General features: G+C 38.3%; 1 protein-coding gene across 1 annotated transcript; it reads right to left on the reverse strand.

The window, feature by feature from the left end:
• Positions 1-25697, reverse strand: gpr83 (G protein-coupled receptor 83). The gene is made up of 4 exons (XM_022685060.2): positions 25257-25697; positions 18869-18994; positions 18492-18625; positions 1-809 (listed from the first exon to the last, which is right to left on the reverse strand). The coding sequence occupies exons 1-4, from the start codon at positions 25584-25586 to the stop codon at positions 332-334; spliced, it is 1068 nt and encodes a 355-aa protein (XP_022540781.2). The 5' UTR covers positions 25587-25697; the 3' UTR covers positions 1-331.
• Positions 25698-26592: the final 895 nt, after the last annotated feature.

Here is a 26592-nt window from a genome sequence, read left to right on the forward strand (position 1 = left end):
TCTTGTGGTTCTCAAGCTAGAACTAGCTTAATTAAGTAGCTAGCTTAACAGCTAGAGGTGCCCGAAGAACTTAAAGAGCATGTTAGCATGTTATTAGCTAGTAGCTAGTAAGCAACAGAGCTTCTTGTGGACATGAATTATCAGCTAATTTGCTTAGTAGCTTACTAGCTATACAGCATGCTAGCAGTGTTAGCCTAGCTAATGCCACAGCTGTTCAGGTAGTGTGTTGCCAACAGCAGCACAAAGAGTGTTCAAAGAGTGATGTGTGCAGCTGGACAAATCCAACACAGTTAGAGATAACGAGTTAAAAGTAAATCAGGCAGCGCTTCTCTCAGGGTGCCGGGTTGGCCGTGACTTTGCCCCTGCGTCCGATAAACGGTAGGGACCTAAGCTCGGCCCTGAAGCTGTGGTTGAGCCAGCAGTAGATAAAGGGGTTGTAGCAGGTGGAGCTCATGGCCAGCCAGTGGAATGTGAAGTAGAGGCCGTTATTGGCCTCGATGACTTTGCTGGACAGCAGCACAACGTAACAGTTGAGTGGGAACCAACAGACGGCAAACACCACCACCACTGCCATCAGCATCTTCATGGTCATCTTCTTCCTCCGCCGGTGGGCCATGCTCTGGGCCAGTGTCACGTCTCCGATGGCATTGCGCATCCACACCTTCTTCGCCACAACAATGTAGGCCACAGAGATTGTCGCCAGGGGCAACACGAAAAGCAGGATGAAGGTGGTGAGGTCCAGGTACTTCCAGAAGAGATCAGACGGGTGGGGGAAATTGGGCAGGCAAACCATTCTCACCTTTCTGTCACTGAGAGAGAGAGAGAGAGAGAGAGAGGCAGAGAGAAGAAATGTGTTTTAGATTTTTTTTATATCCTCAATATGTCCCCCTTAAATATCCCCCCACATAGAGTAAATTGATGACAAAGTCCATTGATAAATGGGATTTACTTATGATGGTTGCACTGGTGTAGCATTATTCAACCTCTTGGTGTTGGACTGGAATTGCAGTAGTTAGTAAAGTTAGTTAGTAGTTAGTAGTTAGTAAAAGAAAGCCTCAGAAAAACGAGTTGATCAGGAGTGATCAAGTCTCTGGAGTGTAGGTCAAGCAGTGAGTTCATGGCCTCGCCCTAAATATACACTGGAGAAGCACTATAAAACCCTGGTCAAAGCAGGCACTGTTTGCGTGGGATTTTCTGATATAGAGCAGCCTCTGGGGCTTCGACATAATGAAAGTGCCCAAGCACTGAATCACCAAGTCTGAGGTACGAGTTTAGTAGCATAGTAGCAAAAGTTTTAGAGCTGTAAAATTGACTGTGGGGAAAGGCAGGTATGTGTTCTCTGCTGCAGTGCTGTTAGCCAATCAGAGGAGATATATGTTGGCATGTATGAATGTTCACTTTTTTCACAAAAAAACAGAACACTGTTATGAGTTGGGGCGTATGTTATCTAGGACAGATTCTAGCTTTTATGATCAGTTAAGGTTATAAATGTAATATAAAATGAATAATTCACCTTAATCTTAATTTTGTCTTCATTTTAAAACACTGAAGTGTATAAAAGAAAAAAAAAGGGTTTGGCATCATAAATCACAATATCCTTCTTCGTTACATTACATTATTGCTCATTCTCATGCCAGGCATCATGCTGCTGAATGTGCAGCCCCTCAATCAATATTCACAGCAGCATGCTCCTCCCTGCTGCTGATGACCACTGGGGTTTGTCTGGCAAAGCTAGATATTGTCATTGTATTTCCTCCTTTGGTGTTTTTTCACTTTTTGACATCAAGATCATACAGATCAATACACACACACACACACACTGCCTCAATACACAGAGGCACGGGCCACTAGAGAAAAAGAAAGAGAGAGAGAGTGAGTGAGGGATGAGGATGGGCTGAAAGAAAAAAAACAGGATGGTGTGGAGGTATGGAAAACATGTGAACAGAAGAAGAGAGACCAAGACAGAGCAGAGAGAGAGAGAGAGAAAAGGAGAAAATAAATTGAGAGGAGAAATGTGCATATTGTTTTTAATATGTCAATACACAGGAAACACACGCTATGGGCACAAGGCACGTTGCATTGCATCCCGTCAACACTTTCGATAACAAATTGCACCAACATTGTTTAAAAAGCAGCGGAACTTCTGAATACAGCTTTGGAAAATTAATTAAGAGAAAATTAAGAGACCACTTCAGTTTCTGAATCAGTTTCTCTGATTTTGCTATTCATAGGTTAATGTTTGAGTAAAATGAACTTTGTTGTTTTATTCTATAAACTACAGACAACATTTCTCCCAAATTCCAAACAAAATTATTGTCATTTAGAGCATTTATTTGCAGAAAATGAGAAATGGCTGAAATAACAAAAAAGATGCAGAGCTTTCAGACCTCAAATAATGCAAAGAAAACAAGTTTAGATTCATACAGATTTAAGAGTTCAGAAATCAATATTAGGTAGAATAACCCTGGTTTTAATCACAGTTTTCATTGTTCATGACATGTTCTCCTCCACCAGTCTTACACACTGCTTTTGGATAACTTTATGCCTTTACTCCTGGTGCAAACATGCAAGCAGTTCAGTTTGGTTTGATGGCTTGAGATCATCCATCTTCCTTTTGATTATATTCCAGAGGTTTTTAATTTGGTACGTTCAAAGAAACTTATCGTGTTTGAGTGGTCTCTTATTTTTTTTCAGCGCTGTATATCTACACCAAAGGGCGTGGCTGGAAGTGAGGTGTGTTTAGGAAAAATAACCTTACTGTTGCGCCACTGACTGATTTGAACCCTGACAACTCACATACTTCTACGTTAACAATAAACAGAATAAATAAGTAAAGTAACATTACTGTCCCCATAAATTACCTGCTCACACACCTTTAAAGTGTGAACAAGTAGGTCAGTTTACTCTGCTGAGAAGAGAAGCACAGAAATACTGCACTGTTAAAATAGCAATGCGCCAAAGTCTAGAGCACCTGGCTCTTAAAGGAAAGAAAATGGCAAAAGATACACTGATTAGATTAGAGGTGAAAAAAAGATGGATAATTATGGAGCTACATTTAATATTGCAACAAACCAGCAGAAGACCTGTTTAGGCTTCACATTTAAGAGACAACGTACTGCTGTCTGTGCTTTTCTACTGCTATTAAGATAAGTTGGGGTGGTCTTCAGCCAACATCCTGACATTTCTAACTCTGAAAGCACTGAAAGCAATTCATTCCTGTCAGGAATCTCCACCATTTTTAATCTAAGCCAAGAGACTGGAGTACTCTACAAAACTCTCTTACAAAACTATCTTTACCAAAAGGTTCTTACTGGCATTCTCTTACTCATGCGGGTCAGGGCTAAATCTTTACACTGTGAGTGCTCCTCCAAGAACAAGATAAATCAATGGGTATTGTCCTTTATTAAAAATAGATTCCCATTGCTGAGCCACCCTGAATACAATATTTTCGATCTCAGTGTGTCATGGTATCCAGTGTGCCACAATTAGCTAATCAGCCAAAGTTTAAAAGAACGTTTGTACAGTCACTGGGCAAATGGAGCCACCAGGGTTTTAATGTAATGCACTGCAATGCCTTTGCACTGTGAGGGACTGTGCTCTCCAGAAAACTCCCAGACAAATCAAGAAATAAATAAATCTATTAAACTTCCTCAAAATGATGACATGATTGTGTCGAACCAATGATACAAAAAGACCTAAATCATGATGTTCACTCAATACTATATACTGTTTTAATGGTGATGTGCAGTGCCTTTTTAATTCAGATGTAGAACAGCAGTAGTTTAATCTTAGTGCTGATCTGATCATAATAAATTTTGCCAGTACCATTGTGGAAGCTTGAGGCATGCAGCTATGGTCTTTTAGTAAGCAGGGGTTTTCTTCATGGTGTTCTGTCATAGACACCCTGCTTGTTTTAAGGTTTCCTTCCGCTAAAATGAATGAAACTGAATCCTTGTCTGTCACACGAATTGTCTCCTACTGTAGATTGTTTGTTTTACCCTTTACTGTAGACTGATGACACGGCTTGGCTCACATACAATGCTTTTATGGTTGTTCTTAATGAGGACATAAATTAATCATAATGTTGTGGGCTTATTATTTTATGAACATTATCAACACCTGTTACTTTATGTGCTTCGCTATTGTAAGTCGCTTTGGACAAAAGCGACTGCCAAATGTAATGTAATGTGACTTGGATTAAAATAATATTTTATTACATATTATTAATATTTTATTTATGCACGAAAGCATGACATTTCAAAGGGTTCACCAACGTTTAGTCTTTCCACTGTATGTACAGATATGATTTACTGTTGATTTGATATCATGAGGCACGACAACAGAGACACTGAGATTCTTACAGAGTGGCCTTGACAAGAGTGGGAGACTGAAGAGTGCTACTGAGCATGCTCACATTACATGCTCATAGTCTCTTTTTATAACTCAAATCAGCTATAAGTAAAGTCATTGTTTCAATGATGTAAGTAGCTGGATCTTTAAAACAGCTAGTAAAAAGTGTATTTTATTTACTCATTACAGTTAGTGGAGTTATGAGTATAACTTAATTTTGGGATATTGATCCACGTCCTTACTCCGCCCACTCTCCACCCTATATAAACCCTCAATTCCTATTTCTTGTTGTGGGCGGGCTTTAGCTTCAAGCTTTCCAGCAAAGCTGCTACCAAACTCTGAGACACTCCCCCCCCCCCTACACATACTCAGTGAATTTTCTGCATGATACCATGATAGAATGATTTCCTTACTACTTAATATTCCACAGTGAACTTTCAGTAGTATTGTACAAAATGGAAGAAAAGTGAATAGCCTGCAGAGTCCGTCGCTACAGACCTCCAAACTTCATGCGGCCTTTATATTTGCTCAAGAACAGTCGAGCGTAGAGTTTCATGAAATAGGTTTCCATGCCAGCTGCATCCAAGCCTTATATCACCAAACAAAAGGCAGGCGAGCAGATCATTTTGGCAATATAGTTAAGGAGCTGCCCAGAACAAAGATGGCATTTTCCTGAGCAATATTTTCTGCATAAGAGTCCCAAAATAGATTCCCATCTCTATACCTTTTCATGGTGAAGAACTCTTGAACTGGTATTTACAGTGGTGTGAAAAAGTGTTTGCATGGTTGACACTCAGATCACGTTTCAGATCATCAAACAAATTTTATAAATAGTCAAAGACAACACAAGTAAACACAAAATGCAGTTTTTAAATTAAGGCTTTTGTTATTAAAGGAGAAAAAAAATCCAAACCTACATGACCCCGTGTGAAAAAGCCTTTGCCACCCCAGTTAAAACATAACTTAACTTTAATCACACAGGAGTTAATTTTCTCTAGCCACACCCAGTCCTGATTACTGCCACACCTGTTCTCAATCTAGAAATCACTTAAGGTCAGCATTCAAGACTCCAAGACGAAAACCACTGCAAAAAGCAAAAAGAACACTAAGGCTCGTCTCAATTTTGTCAGAAAACATCTTAACGTTCGCCAAGACTTTTGGAAAAATACTCTGTGGACTGACGAGACAAAAGTTGAACTCTTTAAAAGGTGTGTGTCCCGTTACATCTGGCGTAAAAGTAACACCTCATTTCAGAAAAAGAACATTATACCTACATTAAAACATGGTGGTAGTGTGATGGTCTGGGGCTGTTTTACTGCTTGAGGATCTGGAAGACTCGCTGTGACATGGAATCATGAATTCCGCTGTTTACCAAAAAGTCCTGAAGGAGAATATCCGGCCATCTGTTTGTGACCTAAAGCTGAAACGAACTTGGGTTCTGCAGCAGGACAATGATCCAAAACACACCAGCAAGTCCACCTCTGAATGGCTGATGAAAAACAAAGTGAAGACTTTGGAGTGGCCTTGTCAAAGTAAAGAATCCTATAGAGATGCTGCGGCATGACCTTAAAAAGGACGTTCATGCTCGAAAAACCCTCCAATGTGGCGGAATAACAACAATTCTGTAAAGATGAGTGGACCAAAATTCCTCCACAGTGTTATTAAAGACTCATTACAAGTTTTTGCTAATGATTGATTGCAGTTGCTGCTGCTAAGGGTGGACCAACCAGTTATTAGGTTTAGCTTTGGATTTTTTTTATCCCTTAATAATGAACATCTTCATTTAAAACCTGCATTTTATGTTTACTTGTGTTGTCTTTGACTAATATTTAAATATTCATGTTACTTATCATTTTTATTTATAAATATTTATGAATGATGATGATCTGAAACATTTAACTTAAATGTGACCTTTTTAAATGTCCTATATCAGGGGTGTCCAAACTTTTTTTGCTGGGGGCCAGAAGGAGAAATATATTTGAAGTCACGGGCCACAGACTCTGTAATAAAACAAATAATGAAATATACCACTTTAAATAATACTTTTTTCCTGATTATTTTCATTTACACACTATTTTACTTGACTTACAATCTTTAACTATCTTTTACAGTGTTGTGTAAACTAAGATTTTTCAAATTGATGTTTCATTTCATGATGTCTCTTAATATTAAACTCCTTAATTACGGCAACTTTTAGACTCTTTGGCCCGTTTTTCTGCACTAGAAATGTGCACTCTCTCCGCTTTTACACTCTTTGGCCCGTTTTTCAGCGCTAAAACTTCACTCTCTCTGCTTTTAGACTCTTTGGCCTTTTTTCTGCGCTAGAAATGCGCACCCTCTCCGCTTTTAGACTCTTTGGCCCGTTTTTCTGCGCTAAAACTTCCCTCTCGCCACTTTTAGACTCTTTGGCCCGTTTCTGACACCTAGCGTTCAAACTTTGAATCTCACATTATAAAAAGCTGCTTAACAGCGGGCCAACTTTCATTCTATTTCTAAAATACCTCGCGGGCCGCTCCAAAAAAGAAAACGGGTCGCAAATGGCCCAGAGGCCGTAGTTTGGACACCCCTGTCCTATATTTTCATTAGAAACGAGGACAGTTCAAGTTATAATAAGACTGCTATCACTGTTCTACCATTATAGCCATAAATTAAAGGACCCTTTCCACCACATTTTTCATTCAACTTAATCATCTTAATTAGTTACTTAAAAAAAACTGCACATTCAGCTTTTTTTGTACTGCACGGGCTGCTTAAGCACTTTACACACGTAAAAATAAAAAAGCAAGAAAAAACTAAGGCAGAAACACTAGCAATATCTCAGGCAAACATGCCAGAAAAGATCCATCCACCATAACAGGCTAATTGGGGCAGTCTGGCTGATATCTTAGCTGTTCCAGTTTTATGTAAATCTTGTTTAGTGTTGTTTTTTTTTTTTCAGTCACATTATCTCTAATCCACACCTCTAAACAAGCAACAGAGCAGGTAGACCAACACTTGACTCTAATTAGCTATTTTAAGGTCAATAACACAATAGCACACTCCTGTTTTTTATGGTTGTTCTCAATAAAGACATCAATGATCCTTTTTTTCCCCCCTAAGACTCATCTGTCCTATCTAGTCTCCAGATTTTCCAACTGTAGGTTTTCATAAGAAATGTATCATTAGGGCCAGTTGGAGAATAAGGCCCATCATCTGTCATTACTGATACATCCAGCAGCTCTAACATTACCATTAGTATTCTCATGATTGCCAACTTCTGCCCCTTCCACATTAGCATCAATCATCATGCATGCCTGGTATTAGTCTGTGAGGCCTGAGCGAACTCCTCACCTCGACGCTCTGCCTGCTGTCACTCTTGAGAACCACCCCCAGTTTATCTGTGAATGCAAATGCAGTCATGCAGCCGCTGCAGGGCTGCTTATTAATGATATCTTCACAATGAAAACAGTGGACGATTCCTGTACTGGCACCCAACACCTAAAGATCAGTCATGATTGCTTAAAAACGTGAGAATCTGGGAGTAAAATTACAGGACATGGTTAATTGTGGAGACTTTGGAAATCCTTTTTTGTGGCACTAGCGAATGTGAGAAGCTAGGCCAGCTCTTTTCTCAGTATTACAGAAAACAGCAACACATGTTGAGGGTGCACATAATAGGCTAATTTGCAGCATCACCCTTGTTCCAGAGGCTAAAACTAAATCCTCACATCCTACCTGTTCTCTTACTGCTGTCAGCACGTCTGTAACCTCCAGTACTCCACAGGAAAATCCAGTGTGAAAAGGACTTAGGTTGTAGTGAAACATAATCACAAGCACAAACTTTTGTCGACTGCCCCACTATTTGCTCTCACGCTGTTTGTCCCCAGCATTCTGAAATACAGCACTTTGTGATGGTGCTTCAAACAGGATTACAGTGTTAGCGATAGGGGCATAGCGTTGCCCATTCAAAGAAATTACTAACAAGGCTCAGAGTAGCTCCACACTTCACTGAGAGAACCCTCAGAAGCCTGACATTCCAAACATCAACCTGAGAATTAGAGAAAATGCACAAACAGTACATTAAAAATGTTAAAAAAGTTTTTTACACCTACCCGTTGCCTCCCCTCTGGTGGCTGGAGGCCACCTAGCCCTGAATTCAGCACTTACAGATGCACTTATAATCCTTTAAATTCCTTTAATCCATGTATGTATGAAATCTGGATATGTTTACTGACATTGAACCGATTTTATGTGGCACACAGGGCTCTTTTGTGTATTTACATTTTAATTATTTCGCTAGAACCGTCACGCTGCCGGCTGCTCCTACTGTTGTGTTGAATTTTCTGTTTTTTATCTTTTGAAACATGTTAGACTATATTTTTATTTGTATTTTGGGTTCATGTTAATTGGTCATTTTCCAATTTCATACTTATTTTGCTGTTATTATTAATTTTTTTATTATTATTATTCTTTTAAAAAACAGGTCTTATTGTCTTGGCTTGTAGGGCTTATTTACCTCGCGGAGACCATTCACTGCGCCTTATAATGCGTTATGCGGTAAATACTAAACAACTGTTACTTGCTCTTAGAGTCCACAACACTGGGCTCAAACAGTCGAGCATTATAAAAAAATATACCTCAGTAGCTAAGAGAAGGTGGCCTGAGGGAAATATATATATATATAATATATATGAAAGGTCATGCCCTACATGCAAGTTTAACTTTTGTCTTGAATTTTGATTGATTTTATAGGTATGTCCATTTCAATCCCTGCTCTGTTTACTCCAACCTCTTCTCCTGCAACTTTAAACAGCATAAACCTCTGCAGCAGAACACGGTTTTCTGCTACCCACTCTGACCCTCACCTTCCTACACTTGTGCTTCTTCAGTCAACTATGCTCTGTGTGGGCAGATCAGCCTCTGAGCCAAACTCTCCATATTCATAGAACCACATTCAGCGTTTATGATTTCTAAATGACTTTAAATGGCTTTTACAAGATTATTTAAGGTTTATTATCCAAACCACAAGAGCAATTTTGTTGGACTGAAATTGGACTTTATGACTCTCCTCTTGTTTCTACACCCATTATCCAGTTATCAGCTCCACTGAGTACATAAGAGCACTTTGTAATAGTTCTAAAATTACAGACTACAGTCCTTTTTCTGTTCTTTGGATTCTTTACATATTTTGTATCCTGCTTTCACCCTGTCCTTCAATGGTCAGAACTCCACAGTAACCACCACAGGTGTATAATTTGCATGGTGAGTATGACATGAGTGGATCAGTCACAGCAGTGCTGCTGAAGTTTTTAAACACTTTGTTCACTCCCCCCACAGTCTGTGTTGATCTGATCATCTTCTAGTTTTTTCTTTTTTTCAGAACTAGCGGACTCAAGGACGGAAGAAGGGCAACCAGCTAAGCCTAAGTGCCTTTATGCTCTACAGTGCCCTGTATAGTGGGAAAAAGAGACAGAGTGCCTGGTGTTCCTGTAGAGCAAGAATATTTGATAATGTGTCTTAATAAGAGTCCATCTACTGTATGGGTGCCCTTCTGCCCTTCAAATAAAAAAGGTGCCACTATGAAGTGCCTTCTATTCCACCTCTTTGTGACAGTTTTCCAAAAAAAATGCCCTTTCCAGTAGAGTAAATGGGATTCGGTGCCATAAAAGCTATAGCAACTTGTGTGAGAATGAGGGGGAGTTTCCTTATGGTTGCCACATCAGTGCATTAAATGTAATGTGGTGCCTTATAGGTGCCCTCACATCCGAACAAACTTAATTTTTATAGCAAAAAATTATAAATAAAAAAAGAAAAATTCCATTTGTCAAATATACATCTGTTCCATTCATGATTTTTTTTTTTTTAGCCACACCACCTCTAGAATGATCAGATGCCAGAGGGTTAAGATAGTCTCAGCTGGTACCACGACACCCTGCTGCAGTGTGTAAGCAAGTAAAACAGTGTGGCTGTAAAAAACAAGTCTAGTCTAACAACATCATTTTATTAGTAATTTTAATCAGTCCATTAGTAACTCTAAGGTGTTTAAAACCTCCAGCAGCACTGCTGTTTCTGATCCACTGCTACCAGCACAACACACACTAACACTTCACACCACCACCACCATGTCCTTAGTATCACTGCAGCACTGAGAATGACCGACATCCCAAATAATTATAGCTGCTCTGCAGGGTCCTGACCATTAAAAAACAGGGTGAAAGTAGGGTAATAAAGTATGCAGAGGAACAAACGGAGAAACTTCAGTCTGTAATTATATAACTACTGAGTGCTCCTATATGATCAGTGGAGATGAAAAATGAATCATGTCTAAATAAACAAGACGTTGTTAGGCTTGACCTGTGTATAACATCAGTGGGCGTAAGAGGGCTACAGCAAAAAGCACTGTCCTTATTATCAGTGCAACCGCTTACCATAGGTCAACGTTCAACAAGCCAGTAGGCCAAGGCTCTCTCCTTCTTTCTAAACACAACCACTGTCTTGTTCATCACTGAGGATGACTCAGTGTTTTTGCATCCATTCAGCTCATGTACATCTAGCAGAAGATTAACCTGCCAAAGCAGGGCCAAAGGTGTGAAAATGATTCCCATTCATTACTCAGGTAGAAGTATACACTCCCCGGTCACTTTATTAGGTACACCTTGCTAGTACCAGGTTGGACCCCCTTTTGCCTTCAGAACTGCCTTAATCCTTCGTGGCTTAGATTCAACAAGGTACTGAAAACATTCTTCAGAGAGTCTGGTCCATATTGACATGATTGCATCACGCAGTTGCTACAGATTTTTCGGCTGAGCATCCATGATGTGAATCTCCCGTTCCACCAAATCCCAAAACTGCTCTATTGGACTGAGATCTGGTGACTGTGGAGGCCGTTCCAGTACAGTACAGAACTCACTGTCATGTTCAAGAAACCAGTCTGAGATGATTCAATCTTTATGACATGGTGCATTATCCTGCTGGAAGTAGCATCAGAAGATGAGTACACTGTGGTCATAAAGGAATGGACACGGTCAGCAGCAATACTCAGGTAGGCTGTGGTGTTGATGTGACACGATGCTCAGTTGGTAACAATGGGCCCAAAGTGCGCCAGGAAAATATCCCCCACACCATTGCAATACCACCACCAGCCTGAACCGCTGAAACACGGCAGGATGGATCCATCATAGCTTTCATGTTGCTGATGCCAAATTCTGACCCTACCATCCGAATGTTGCAGCAGAAATCATCAGAGACTCATCAGACCAGGTAACGTTTTTCCACAATCTTCTATTGTCCAGTTTTGGTGAGCCTGTGTAAATTGTAGCCTCAGCTTCCTGTTCTTAGTTAACAGGAGCAGCACCCGGTGTGATCTTCTGCTGCTGTAGCTCATCATCCGCCTCAAGGTTCATCGTGTTGTGGTTCAGAGATGCTCTTCTGCAGACCTTGGTTTTAACGAGTGTTTATTTGAGTTACTGCTGCTGTTTTATCAGCTAGAACCAGTCTGGCCATTCTCCTCTGACCTCTGGTATCAACAAGGCATTTGCGCCCACAGAACTGTATCTGCTCACTGGATATTTTCTCTTTTTCAGATCATTCTCTGTAAACCCTAGAGATGGTTGTGTGGAAAAAATCCCAGTAGATCAGCAGTTTCTAAAATACTGAGATACAAATAACCATGCCACGTTCAAAGTCACTTAAATCACCTTTCTTCTCCATTCTGATGCTCGGTTTGAGCTGCAGCAGATCGTCTTGAGTTGCTGCCATGCGATTGGCTGATTCGACCTTTGTGTTAATGTGCAGTTGGACAGGGGTACCTTATAAAGTGGCCAGTGAGTGTAGATACTAGGGTATCAACTCAAGCTCAAGTGTAAAAGTACTGGTTTTAAAGTATAAAAGTAAAAATAATGGGTACCACTTTAAAATAAGACTACCTTTACAAAGGGTTTATAAATGGTTTACAATGAGTTTATTAATGGTTACTAAATAGGTTGTAAATGCCTTAAAAATCATTAATAATCAGTTATTACACATACGTAGAAAGGACAACAATATAGAAGACTGTGGGTTCACTATTTGACAAACAAAAGGTCATTGTTGCTTTTTCTACGTATGTGTTATAACTGATTATTAACGATTTTTAACCATTAATAGTAACCATTAATAAACAAATTGTAAACCATTTATAAACCCTTTATAAAGGTAGTCTTATTTTAAAGTGGTACCAAATAAGGTAAGGGGAAATAAATTATATTAAGGAAAAAACCTGGACTGCTCCACAAGAACCTATAGTGCACTACCCCCTCCCCAAAACTCATTTTCCCAAAAGCCATATTGACTATATATGTTATATTAAAATGTTAATGCACTTTAGTACAAGGCAAATATATTAAAGAAGCTTTGTTTGCACATTTGGTTTAAGTTCTCTTGAGTCTTTGCAGTGATCATCTTCACAGTAAACTACATACGTCTGCTATGTTCTTGCTGGAGTGTGAAACGTGATGCTGTGAGATGTGCAGGTGCGATGGATAAACCGTGCATAACCCAATAGGGTGTCAGAATGACATACGTTTATACTTCTTATCCAAAGACAATCAAACTCACTCTATCTGGATGGAGAGATTTATCTGGATAGAGGTTATTTTAAACAACGAGAAACGGTCATAAAAAAACAAGCTGAAATGAAATGAGAGTAATAAAGCTATTTTTTTTAAATGTAAGGAGTAGAAAGTTCAGATAATTGTGTGTAAATGTAAGTAGTAGAAGTAAAAAATCGTCTGAAAACGGAGTACTTCAATAAAGTATAGATAACCAACATTTCTTACATTAAGTAAGATAAAATATTTGTACTTTGTTACTTGATACCTCAGAGCAGGGCTTAATTCATACTGCAACCCATGATGGAAGGATGGGGAACTAAGGGAACTGCTCGGATGACCACAAATTGATAAAAGTTAATGAGGTATAAACACAAATACATACAGTATATAATCCAACACAAGCCCAAACACCCTTAGAAAAGTAAAATGGAAACAGCACACTGTTTACATCATCCATCATAAACCCCCAGTGACAGGCAGAGAGAAAGAGAGAAAGGGAGGGAGGAGAAAGGAGTGAGAAAATAAAGAAAAGTAGAAGTAGAAGAAAATATAAAGCAAAGGTAATAAAAAGAAGAAGAGAAGAGAAGGGCAGAGATAGAGAATAAGTGAACAGCAGAGTGACAGAGAGAGAGAGAGAGAGAGAGAGAGAGAGAGATGAAAAAACACTTAAGTGGGTTGTGAGGGAGCAAGTAAGAGAGAGAGAGGAAAAAAAAGAAATCAACGTAACAGCGTGAGACAGAGCAAAGTGATAGAGTGTTATAACGGTAATGAAAAAGAGAATGTCGAGATATATTGATTAAAAACCTGCACACACACACACACACACACACACACACACACACACACATTTTTCATTTTCTCATTAGTGCCTTTTCTAGGTCTTCTCTGAATTCCCAGAATGCTCATCATTGGGGATTCTGTTATAGACTCACACAGTAATAGATGGTATATTGCCACTTATCCCCACACCTACCCAATAAATATAGTGTTATTTAGGTAGGCTCTCTTGAAAATCACCATCATGATACCTAAAGCAGTTCTGTATAGTCGGCTATATAACTGCAGTGAATCAGCCCTAAGAAGGCATTGGTGACTCAGTGTGGTTTAAAGCAGCAGGTTATTGATGAAAGGGTTGTGTGTTTGATATATGTGCAATGGTGTTAAAAAATGTTTGCCCCCTTTTATGATTTTATGATTTGCATGCTTGTCATTTAAACCAAAGAAATGAGTTTTCATTATTAAGGGAGAAAAAAAAAACCTACATAGCCCTGTGTAAAAAAGAGTTTGTTCCCTAAATCTAATTATTTAAACAACGTGAAACGGTCATATAAAAACAAGCTGAAATGAAATGAGAGTAATAAAACTATTTTTAAAATGTAAGGAGTAGAAAGTTCAGATAATTGTGTGTAAATGTAAGTAGTAGAAGTAAAAAAATCGTCTGAAAATGAAGTACTTCAATAAAGTATAGATAACCAACATTTCTTACACTCTTACACTGTTACTTGATACCTCAGAGCAGGGCTTAATTCATACTGCAACCTATGATGGAAGGATGGGGAACCAAGGGAACTGCTCGGGTGAGCACTATTGATAAAAGTTAATGGGGTATAAACACAAATACATAGAGTATACAAACTTTATATTTTTAATATATATAAAATATATATTTCATAATTATTTGTCTTGTCAGTCTACAAAGTATTTTTTTCCAAAAGTCTTGGGGATCATCAGTATGTTTTCCTTAACATTCTTATTGCTAAGCAGGTGTTTTCATCTTGGCACTCTCCCATTCTTATGGTGGACTCATGAACACTGTCCTTAACTGAGGCAAGTGAGGCCTGCAGTTCTTTGGATGTTGTTATTTGTTTTTTTTTGTGACCTCTTGGATGACTCATCTCTGCACTCTTGGGGTAATTTTGGTCGGCCGGCCACTCTGATTCAATGTTTGTGCCATTTGTGGATAATGGCTCTTTTTGTGGTTCGCTGGAGTCCCAAAACTTTAGAAATAAATTTATAACGTTTTTCAGACTGATAGATCTATTATTTGTTCCTGAATTTCTTTAGGTATTGGCATGGCTAGCTTTTGAGTATCTTTTGGTGTACTTTGCTTAATAAAAATGCAACAAATAAAATTATGAAGGGGCAAACACTTCCACACCACTGTACAACCTAAATGAAAAAATGGCTTTTACTAAATAACCCATTAAAAATACCTTTTTTTTTTACGGAAAACACTCTGTCGTTAATAACACACTCTTATAACTCCCGTTATCCATAAGCTTGTGTTCATTTCAGTTCAAAAAAAAAAAAATTGATTTTTTATTTTTAATTCGATTCTCGATTTAAATCAATTTTTCCCCTACTAAAAATCACTACTAAACATGCTAAAGAAATGTTTAAAAACTAGTTCTTATTTTATCTATTTAGTTTTCACCTAAATGAATTTCCCATTTGTGGTTAAAGTGCAACCAGAGACAAGCAAAAAAACAATTGTAAACAGTGAGAAGATCTAGTAACTTTTAGAAAGCTTTCTCCAACACAGTTTAGGTACTGACACAATGCACCCTCAAACTTAAAAAAATAAATAAATAAATAAACACACCCTTAAAAACAAATAGAAAGAAATAAAATAATGCCCTATTTGACAAATGTGCGGGAGGGAGGAGGGGCTAAGCTCACTCTAAAGTACAGGAGCCCACAGAGGAGTGTCGGTGGTGAAAATGAAAACTCAGAGAATCTTCATAAAAACACATCGTCCTTAACTGTAAATTCAAATTAATCGATGAAATCGATTCATCGCCCACCTCTAGTTGAAGGAAAAGAAGGCGGACATAAAAGCAGGTGATTAAACATTTATTAAACAAACGAGTAAACAAAAAGAAAAAACAGAAAGCAAACACGAGAAGGATAACACAAAACCAAATAAACAAGACTAAGAAAACTAAATACATAGACAAGACTAAGAAAAATAGACTAAGACAACTAGATGGGGTTTATTAAATTTAGAAAACAAAAAAACAACCGATTTTAAACAATAAGCATGAAAAAGCACATGAAGCACACAAAAGACCAGACAAGAAACAGTGAAATGAAAAACCTGGGGCTGATAATGAGGGGGCAGGGTTACAAACAAACTACAGGTGACACTGATGACAGGGTGGGGCTAGGGCGGAGTTAAGACAAAAACAAAACAGGGCACTGATTTTAAAGCGGAACTTAACCCTAAACCACATTTTTTTTATTAATAGCTGAAATGTGTTCCTTTCAGTAATGAAACATACCAGTCCTGCTTAAAATGTTTATAAACTTATCCTAACCTTAAAAAAAAAAAATTGTGGCCCTCTCAAGTTTTATTTTGGCCATGCGGAAGGCTGTGGCTGTGGACAAATTGTCTCTTATTTTTCCGTCTTTTTAAAATTTTCAGTTATATCCATTTATCATTATTCATTTTGGACTTGGACACTACATTGCCAAAAGTATTTGCTTGTATAATTGTTAAAAAAATTACGTGATATGGTCTCTCTTCTAAATGTCCGTAAGCAGTCTAGCAGCTGCCTGTCACTTCTGCTGGTGACAGCAGGGTTTTTCTAACTTAAATAATAAAGCTTCAAGGGTGCATTAAACTGATAATTAGCTCAATTAAATACTAGATATAATAGGGACCCCTTGCACTCTCCAAGACCACTCCAACTAACCAGCAGATCCATTCTGAAACACCTTAAATCAGACCAAGGTGATCAGAGCAACGCATGCTCTGAATTATTTTTTTCTCTCTTCACTTCATCAAAACGAGTGTAAATGTGTGTCAATTTTAACACAGACATAAATCAGCAGTAAAAATTAGAAATAAGAGTAGAAATGCTGACCACTCTTATTTATCATGATCATCCTGGAGTAGATAGAATTAGATTCTGGATTTCTCCAAACAGCTTCATGAATAAAGGGTCTGATTGGATTGAGACAGAGAGACCTCTAGAGTAGGAGAATTAAATCAAAAGCCAATTTCTGTCTCAGTCACCCACTCACACATGCCATCCAGATGCAATGAGCTTCACTTCAGAGGCGAGGAGCCTCTTCAAGCGTGTTTGATACATTTAGAAAATATCACAGGCTTTTTATGGATTTCTGTTCATTAGGCAAAAAAAAAAACAGATAAGCGAGAAAGCTTTGCATTCCTGATTTTTTTACCACATCAAATCCTTGACATTTTTGACTTTTTTGATGTATTGTGTGTTATTTTGTCCTTATTATATTTAAGCAATTTCAATGTTTGTTGCTCTCACCCAAACTCTCACCCAAAGCGTAGTACTGTTTTTATTATTTCTACACAAGCTCAAATTAAGCATTTTTGAATACACCTCCATCCAAGCTAAATCCCTGCTAACAATCTTGGTTAGTAAAACTTTGTTTCAGTTGTTTCAGTTATCGCTTTTAGAATGTTAAATCTGTCAATTTTGCAATTTTACAAAAATGCTCTGGTAACATCACTAAAAATCACTTTTATTTGAGTTAGAATTTTTACCATATTTTTCGCACTTTAAGGCACACTGGATTAAGGCACACTATCAGTAAACATATTTTCTAGTCTATTTTTATACATAAGGCACACCAGATTAAATGGTGTTTTTTTATGTGACACTAGTAAGGAACAGGTGTGCTGCCATGTTTACCTTCTAATTCAGCAGGTCTCACTGCTGGGTGGCGAGACCTGTAAAGCTATGCTAAGTTAGGTAAACAAAACTGTAATAAAACAACAACATGTCCACGCCACGCCTCGTCAGTCTCGCAAGCTTGTAGTGTATAACAGTATTTAAGCCGGACGACGCGGCACATTATATTTAAAGTCCGCTAACTGCCCTGTACATAGTTTACTTCCGTTCAGAGGCGGAGCTAAGACATGATGCTGACAAAGTGGGCGGAGCTGGACGCACTGGACATCCAACTCCACCTTCCTGCAGGCTGCAGTTAGTTTCCTCTCAAAATAACAGGAAAAATGCAGGAAAAATGAGCCGTGGATACAGCTGCTTCAGGACAAGCACGTTCGTTTGGCGAATTTGAACTAACCTAGGGTACTGTGCTGAAGTTGCTGCTGCTGGTATAAAAACCACAATAGCAGAACTACTATGGAGACAAAATGAATCTGTTCATTTATTTTATCCTTATTCTGGAAAGGCTTTCCACCGAATGAACCACCCTCTGAATTGTCAACACGGCAACGTCAGACGCATGTCCTTCTAAAACCATCAGCGCCAAGTTAAGGAAAACGGATCGATACGTAAGTGATGATGAAACTGCAGTGTGAAAACAAAAATAAGCGGACCAAAAATATACAATGTAGCAAACACATGAACCTCAGGTTTGAAAGCACCCTTAATGTTCCCATAATGTTAGTATTCGTCTATCTGGGAACATTATGTGAAAAACGTTCTAATAAAGCTGTGATACAAGCCATTATTATGTCACACGTTTGCACTTTTTAACGTTTCTCCAAGCGTTTTTGACATTTCTGATGTTTTGTGTGCTATTTTGTCCTCATTAAATTCAAAGCATTTGAATGGCTGTTGCTCTCACCCAAACTCGAAGCGTAGTAGTGTTTGGTAGATGGCGTGCGGTAGAGAGAAACACGACGCCATCACCCAGATCACTGCGACCCACACCACGCCCTGCAGCCACGACATCCTCTGCTTCATCGGGTGCATCACTACCTGATGAGAAAAAATACATACCAATCACCAAGCAAAAGAGGCTCTGTAATCAGCATATACATGCAGAGTGACTCATTTAATCAGTGCTTCATTTGTGAATTCTTTACATTTGTAGCATCTGATGAAGCTCCTGTGCGTCACGTTGGTATGAGTGAATGTTTTTTTTTTTATATATATATATAAATGTCAGTTTGACTGCTTTGTGGGTCAGGTGTGGGTCTACCTAACCATGAGTGCTCTCACCTGGTGTCTGTCTATGGCAATAGCGACGAGTGTGAGCACAGACACGTGCACCGAGCAGTACTGGGCAAAGCGGCTCACGTGGCACATTGCCTTGCCAAACACCCATGTGCTGTACACAAATCGTACCTGCGGAAAAACACACACACACACACATTGTTGTGAACATTATGTAATTCAGTGGTTACACACAAACACAGTAGCTTCACAGACCGACACAAAGTAGCACATTATTGTGAAGTGGAACCAAAATTATCCATGTTTTTTTAAACATTAGAATAAAATAAAAATCTGAAAAGTGTGATGTGCAAAAGAATTCACCCCCGTCATACTTAATCAATAATCAGTTTGCAGCCATTACAGCTGCAAGTCATTTGGGGTATGTCTCTAGCAGCTTTGCATATCTAGAATTTAAGAATTTTTCTACTTCACACAAAAACAGCTGAAGCTCAGTGCGGTTGGATGGAGAGCGCCTTTACACAGCAATTTTCACATGGCTCTCCACAGGAGCTCAATGGACCATTGTAGAGCTTAGATCGGACCCAGCCCGAGCCCGTGCATGTTCTGCCCCATAACCTGGCTGTTTGAATGAGCGAAATATGATCAGAGTTACGTTAACTAACACTGTAACATAGAAGCATAGAACTATTATTTAATTAAAATGATTTTTAAGAACAGCTACACACAGTGCTGCAGGTCAAACGCGGACAAGTGGGAGTTCACGTGCGCCCAGAGCCCAAAGTCATTATAACATTTTTCATTAGAGTTTAATTTTATTTGTTTGTTTTTTCTCATACAGTTCCAAGTTTTAATTTCTTTTTTAGAGTTTTTATCAGAGAAAACAATCTAAGAAACAAATGAGAGAAAGAGAGAGAGAGAGAGAGAGAGAGAGAGAGAGATTTACTTAGCAACATTGTGATTATCACACCAGAGCTTTATATAAATTAAAAATACAATTAAAAAACAGATGCCTACATCTCGGACTCTTTCCTGGAGCCCGACCTGACCTGGCCCGAGGAATGTGGTGGGAAATCTCGGCCCGACCTCGGTTCAGGTCAGGTTCGGGCAGAGAATCTAAGCTCTACACCATTGTAACACATAAATATTTAATGTATAAATATATAAATATATATAAATATATATTTTTTTCCAATCTAGCTCTGGCTAAATGTTTAGGGTCATTGTCTTGCTGGAAGGTGAATCTCCTTCCCAGTATCTCCTTCAAGTCTTTTGCAGGACCCAACCGGTTTGCTTCCAGGATTGCCCTGTATTTAGCTCCATCCATTTTCCCATCAATTCTGACCACAGTATCTTCTTCCACAAGTTTGCTTTATCCCCTACATGGCTTTTAGCAAACTGCAATCAACACTTCTGTCACTGATGTCTTTCTTTCAACAATGGTTTTCTTCTTGCCACTCTTCCATAAAGGCCAGATTTGTACTTTTATCTGACCTGTTGTCAGATTTTCCCACCTGAGCTGTGGATTTCTGCAGCTCCTCCAGAGTGACCATGGGCTTCTTGGCTGCTTCTCTGACCAGTTTTCTATTTGCTCAATCTGCCATTTTGGGTGGACGACCATGTCTTGTTAGGTTTGCAATTGTAAAATTCTTTTTCCATGTTTTGGATGATGGATTGAACAGTGCTCATTGAGATGCTCAAAGCTTGGGATATGTTTTTACAACCTAACCCTGCTTTAAACTTCTCCTCAAGGCAAGGCAGGTGATATACAAGGTGTGATATACACAGATAAAGTCAAATAACATTGATTGTTTTGTTATAGTTGCACCAGTCAAAAGATGGGATTTACATACCAGGCAGCAATTAAACAGCGGGGTCTCTGAGTTTGAATGTTAGAATCAGGAAAAAGAAGTGGTAAGCCACAGAGTCTGAGCCACTTTCACAAGGGCCAAACTGTTATAGCAAAATTACTGGGTCAGAACATCTCCTACCCAGTGGGGTGTTTCCAGGAATGCAGTGGCCATTATCTGCTAAAAGAGCTCCAAGAAAGGATAAGTGGTGAAGCATCAACCTGCTCAAGGCTCACTGATCCATGAAGTCACCATCTAGAAACCTAAACGATCTGCTATAAAACTGTTTTTTTTTTTTTTTTCAGATACCACAGAACACCCTCAGAGGTTGTGTGGAGTTCATGCCTCAATGGCAAACCAGAGCTTATTTGGTGGAAAGAAAGGGACCTATGCTATATTAAAATGTCATGGTGGACCTGTGTATATAACATATTTCAGACAATAGTGGAATTCAAAGGAGGTACAAACAAGGTAGACCAGCAAATTAAAATGTCAGACAAGACTTAACCCCTTCTCTCTGTACCGCATTTTTCCAATTTATTTCAATTCAATTAGCTCAATTGCTTACAAACAAATGATGATTCATGCTGTTTACCAGTGGTGTGCAGTGAGGCCCTTCTAACCCTTCAGAGAAGGGGTGACAATAAGTGCATGTAAATAATTACATAATTTTTAATAGCAGTACATTATCTAGCTAATATATCAGATTAAACTGTACCTTATCAGCAGTTGAGCTCAATTAAAAAGAAGTATATTTGATAGTTGGATCAAGACCAGAACACGTTCTCACCACCAGCGAACTACTTCAGAAAAAAAAAAATCTGCACGTTGGGAAGGGGGGCAGGGAAGTTAATATTTTAGGAAGCACTAAAACTACAATAGATCACATGAATAAAAAAAGTTTAAAAAGTCACAGATTTTCATTTTTATAATTTTTCTGATTATCGATTGTCATCAGACAAAGATTTGAATGAGCTCGCACTTACAGTCAATCTGCAAAAACATAACGCATCCAAGATTAACTAAAACTTTATAGATGCTTTATGCAGCACTACAACCATGGTCACATGAATAGGAATAAAATTTACACTATATTAAAACTTACAATTCTATAATTTCTCTGATTGAATAAAAAAATAATAGTAATTGTTATCAATCCATTATTTCAGAGTCTTAACTGCAATCTGTGGATGCACATTAGTGCCATTGATGTATGTGCAATGTTAGGTAAAGCCTATATCAAATCACTTCATGCTACTCCTTTGCTACAAAATAAATGTTTTGCACTACTTATTTTTCATGATGTATCTTTCATAGGCAGATAATATTTGCACAATGTAACAATTTTTATTCGCAATTTTTATTATCATGATATGTTAGGTCATTGATTTAGAGATAAACATACTGCATATTTATTAACATTATATAAACTACCAATATACAACTACCATGCAGCACTAATTCAAAATACACTGAGAGATTTTGCTCTTTAAAATGTTTCTAATGTATATATTTTAGTGGTGTAACGGTACCTGTATTCTTTACAGGGGTCAGAGTTGGGTACGCGCAAATGCACACAGAATACATGGGATGCACCCTCTCTCTCTTTCTCTCACACACATGTGCGCGCCCTCTTTCTCTTGTGTGCGCTCTCTCTCTCTCTCTCTCTCTCTCTCTCACACGCATACGCGCCTTACACAATTCCAAACATAATTGTCATAAATTATAATAAAGCTTCATTGTTATTATGAAGTTAATAAAGGTGAGGCTATACAGAATGCCACCCTTTTTATTTTTTCCACCAACCGCACCGAAAACGTACCGAAAACATACCGAACCGTGGGGTTTATACAGAGTTGTGAACCGAAGCATGAATTTTCTGTATCGTTACACCCCTAATATATTTGTATGGTCCTTTTTTGAGGCAATACATGTCTCTGACATATAACAATTTAATTTGATGAACAGGTTTTACTTTTTGGAGTTTACTGAAATCAACACTTGTTCAGTAATATGCATACAACACACCTGATATGTTTTCAAAATTCCCTAGTAATTTACACCTTAACCAGGTGCTTTCCGTAACTATCAACAAGCTTCTGACAGAATATCTGTCTGATTTGAATATTTGAAGATTGACTTTCTGATATGGATCTTACCTTTAAACATAATCCAGATATTATCAATAGGTTGGAGGTCAGGACTCAATGTTATCCTGCTTTATCCATTCCATAGTCTTCTCTGAAATGCCTGGGGTCAGTGTCCTGTTTGAGGGTTATCTTGGTGAAACTTTCAGATCAGGCTGAAGAATACTTTCATCAACATTATTCTACTTTCCTTATTTTACATATTTTGCTGAATAGAATGTTCACTTTTCTTGGGGTTAAATGTACTGGTTTTAGTCCTCCAACACATCTAGTTGCTGTAGCAAAAGAATTGAAACTTTTCCCATCTGAACATATTTTTTTCTTTATTGAACTGATGATCATGAAATCAGAAATGGCTCCACTGAAGAAACCTCCACCAGAAACACCATAACGATAATCATCATCATCATTTTATCAACTTTGCATTCTTGATCACATTTAATACCATCATAGTCACTACAATTACCACCATCAATACCATTATGACCTCCATTGTCATCACCACCACCATTATCGCTATTGTAACAGCATCATCAGCACCATCATCTTCTCATCATTTTCCCATTATACCAACATCACTATCATCACTATTAAAATATCATCCTCAGCCCACCTCAACCATCACCTGCATCACTATTTTGTCACCACCACCATCATTGGTCGGTTATATCATTATCATCATCACCACCATCCCTACCATCAATATTATCTCATCATCTTCATCACTGCCATCATCACCACTATGATTATTTTTTTCATCATCACAACCATCACTTTTGTAGCTTAATCAGCAGCATCATCCTTTCATCACCATCAAAGTTACTTACATGACTATTTTATTGCCACTACCATGGTCACTATCATTTTCACCATCTTTAAGATCATTATTATAGTCATAACCATTAATATCATAATCATTATTACTAACATCCTAACTACCATCACTGTGATATCACCATCTTTTATCTATGTCATTACCAAAGTCACTTCCATTACTGTTGTATCATCTTCACTACCAGCTTTATCACCAGCATGATTAGTTCCATAAATATTGGTAAAATCAATGGCATCGTAATCATCACCAAGTGATTATCATGCCTACATAATCACCACCCATATGGATATCACTACTATCAGCATTATGATTACTTATCTTCATCATCACTTCAATCGTACCCATCTTCAACACCACATCCTAATAGTCCCTAAAATCACAACAATATTAATTGCACAGCTAATGTTAAATCATAAATATCATAATCATCTTCACCACAAGATTTTAATACAACCATTACTTAGATAATCACCATAGTCACTATCACTGCAATCGTTACAACACCTCATTATCAATACTACCTTTACTGAGATAACCTCCAAAATCATCACCACCATCCTCAGCACTACTATCATCACTAGCATCACCATCCCATCTTTATCATCACCACAATCATAAGCACTGTAACTAATTTTATCACTGTTATATCATTACCACAACATCATCACTACATTAATTATCACCACCACATGATTATTATCACTACCATCAATTAGATAATAACAACCAGTCACCATAATCATAACCACTGTCTCTCATTGCGTCACTGTTACATCAATATAATCAAAATTATAATTATGATGACCATCATATAATTATCATCATTACCATAGTTTGGATAATTACCATAATCACAACCACTATCACTTCAATCACCACCTTTACTGAGATCACCTCCATAATCATCACCATCATCCTCACCACAACCATATCATTCCAAAGATCATCACCAGTAATCATAACAAGTGCCAAAATTTGAATCACTGTTATATAAATATCACCATCATTATCACCATAAAATTGCCTTCACTACCATCACTTAGATCACCAAAATCTCTAAGAGCATCAGCCTAATAATCATAAGCACTGTCACAATTGCTGTCACTGTTATATGAATATCATCATCATTATCATGACCACCATATGATTATCACCTACCATCACTTTAAAACCATAACCATCACTACAATCTAAACTACTATCATTTTAATCGCAACCAGCTCATCAATACTAATATTACTGTGATGACCTCCACAATCATCACCACCATCCGTATCACTACTATCATCATCCCTAAAAGCATCACCCAACACCTGACACTATTTCCATTACTGTTAATAACAATATTGTAATCATTACCATGCCCACGATATGATCATCATCTCTACCATCACTTAGATAATCACCATAATCACAACCATCATCCTCAAAACTACTTTATCTCACTTCATTATTATTATTTTTACCACCTCAGCATAATCATAACCACTGTCTCTACTTTCTCCACTGTTATATCACTATCATCATACTCTCTCTCTCTCTCTCTCTCTATCCCATCACTCTTCCTCAGGGTAAGTAAGGGTCATGTCCTCACTACTCACCAGGGTGAAGGGTGTGTTGAGGATGGTGATGAGGATGTCCGCCACGGCCAGGTTCACTATGAAGATGCTGGTGACGGATCTCATGCGCTTGGTCTTCATCACCACGTGGCACACGGCTGTGTTTCCGATCAGTGAGATGATGATGATGATCGAGTAAGCAGCCGCGAGCAGCGCTTTCACGGCGGGTCGCTCGGAGTCCGCGCGGTACCGCGGCTCGGCTTCGGCGGACAAGTTCCAGAGCGCGCTCAGGTTCAGCGCGTGCAGCCGCGAGAGCGCCGCCAAAGAGCTGTTACTCATCCCGGACATCCCGACTACCCCCGACATGCCCATCCACAGCCCCGCGCGAAACCGGCGCTCCACTACATCTGCTCAGAGCGCGTCTCCGCGCGCGCCAAGACACTTTCCTCTCTCCCTCTCTCTCTCTCCTGCGCGCGCTCTCTCTCCCTGAGAAGAGAGCCGTTCCTAAACGCGGATTGGTCGCGTGCGGTGAACTGAACACAAAACATCGTGGAGGAATGTCTCGTGGGGTGGCCTGCGCACGCGAGCGCAATGATGACCCATTAGAAAGGCAGCGGACCACTGGAGTATTGACGATTTGGCCCGTTATTCTCTATATTGTTTAATCAATAGTTTTTTTTTTCGGTCTGTTGATTAGTTGAACCATTGTAGATTTATTGGTCCACTGTAGAAAATCTTCCATAAAAAAATGTACTGGAAGTTTCATTACCTGAAAAATGTCTGTTTTAATGTTAGAAATTTAAGTTACTGTACTAATTTTCAATTTATCTTACCCTTTAAAATGTATAATTTATTAGTAAATCTATGGAAAATATTTAAAAACAGAACATGTGTTATGTAGTTTGGTAAAGGAAAATGTATGTATAATATATAATTCTGTCTGAACACCACATAAGTTGGAAATTCCTGTAAAACAGAACATTTGAAGAATGGTTTTAGAAAGGTTTCATTTTTTTATGTTTTACCTCCGCATGTGAATTATTTCCAAACAGACATTAAGACATAAGAGCTTTATGTTCAACAATTTATCTTTGAATATAATAAAACAAAAGTGTTAATTATTTGAATTAGATTATTCTGCCATTACTGATACATATCTATATATACGGAATTAAACAAATAATTATGCAATGAAGCATTTGCAAAATTATGGCACGTTTTGACTTCAAGTCATGCTTTTAAGTAACATCAACTGTCCATGCAAAATAAAAACTGTGAAATTCAGACATGATGAAGCGACAAAAACACAATAATGAAAGTAAAGACTGTCAAAATCCAAACAAATTATTTTCAAATAATTGCAATGAAAAATAAATTT

This window comes from Astyanax mexicanus, chromosome 1 (assembly GCF_023375975.1).
Source record: "Astyanax mexicanus isolate ESR-SI-001 chromosome 1, AstMex3_surface, whole genome shotgun sequence".
Classification (NCBI taxonomy): domain Eukaryota; kingdom Metazoa; phylum Chordata; class Actinopteri; order Characiformes; family Acestrorhamphidae; genus Astyanax; species Astyanax mexicanus.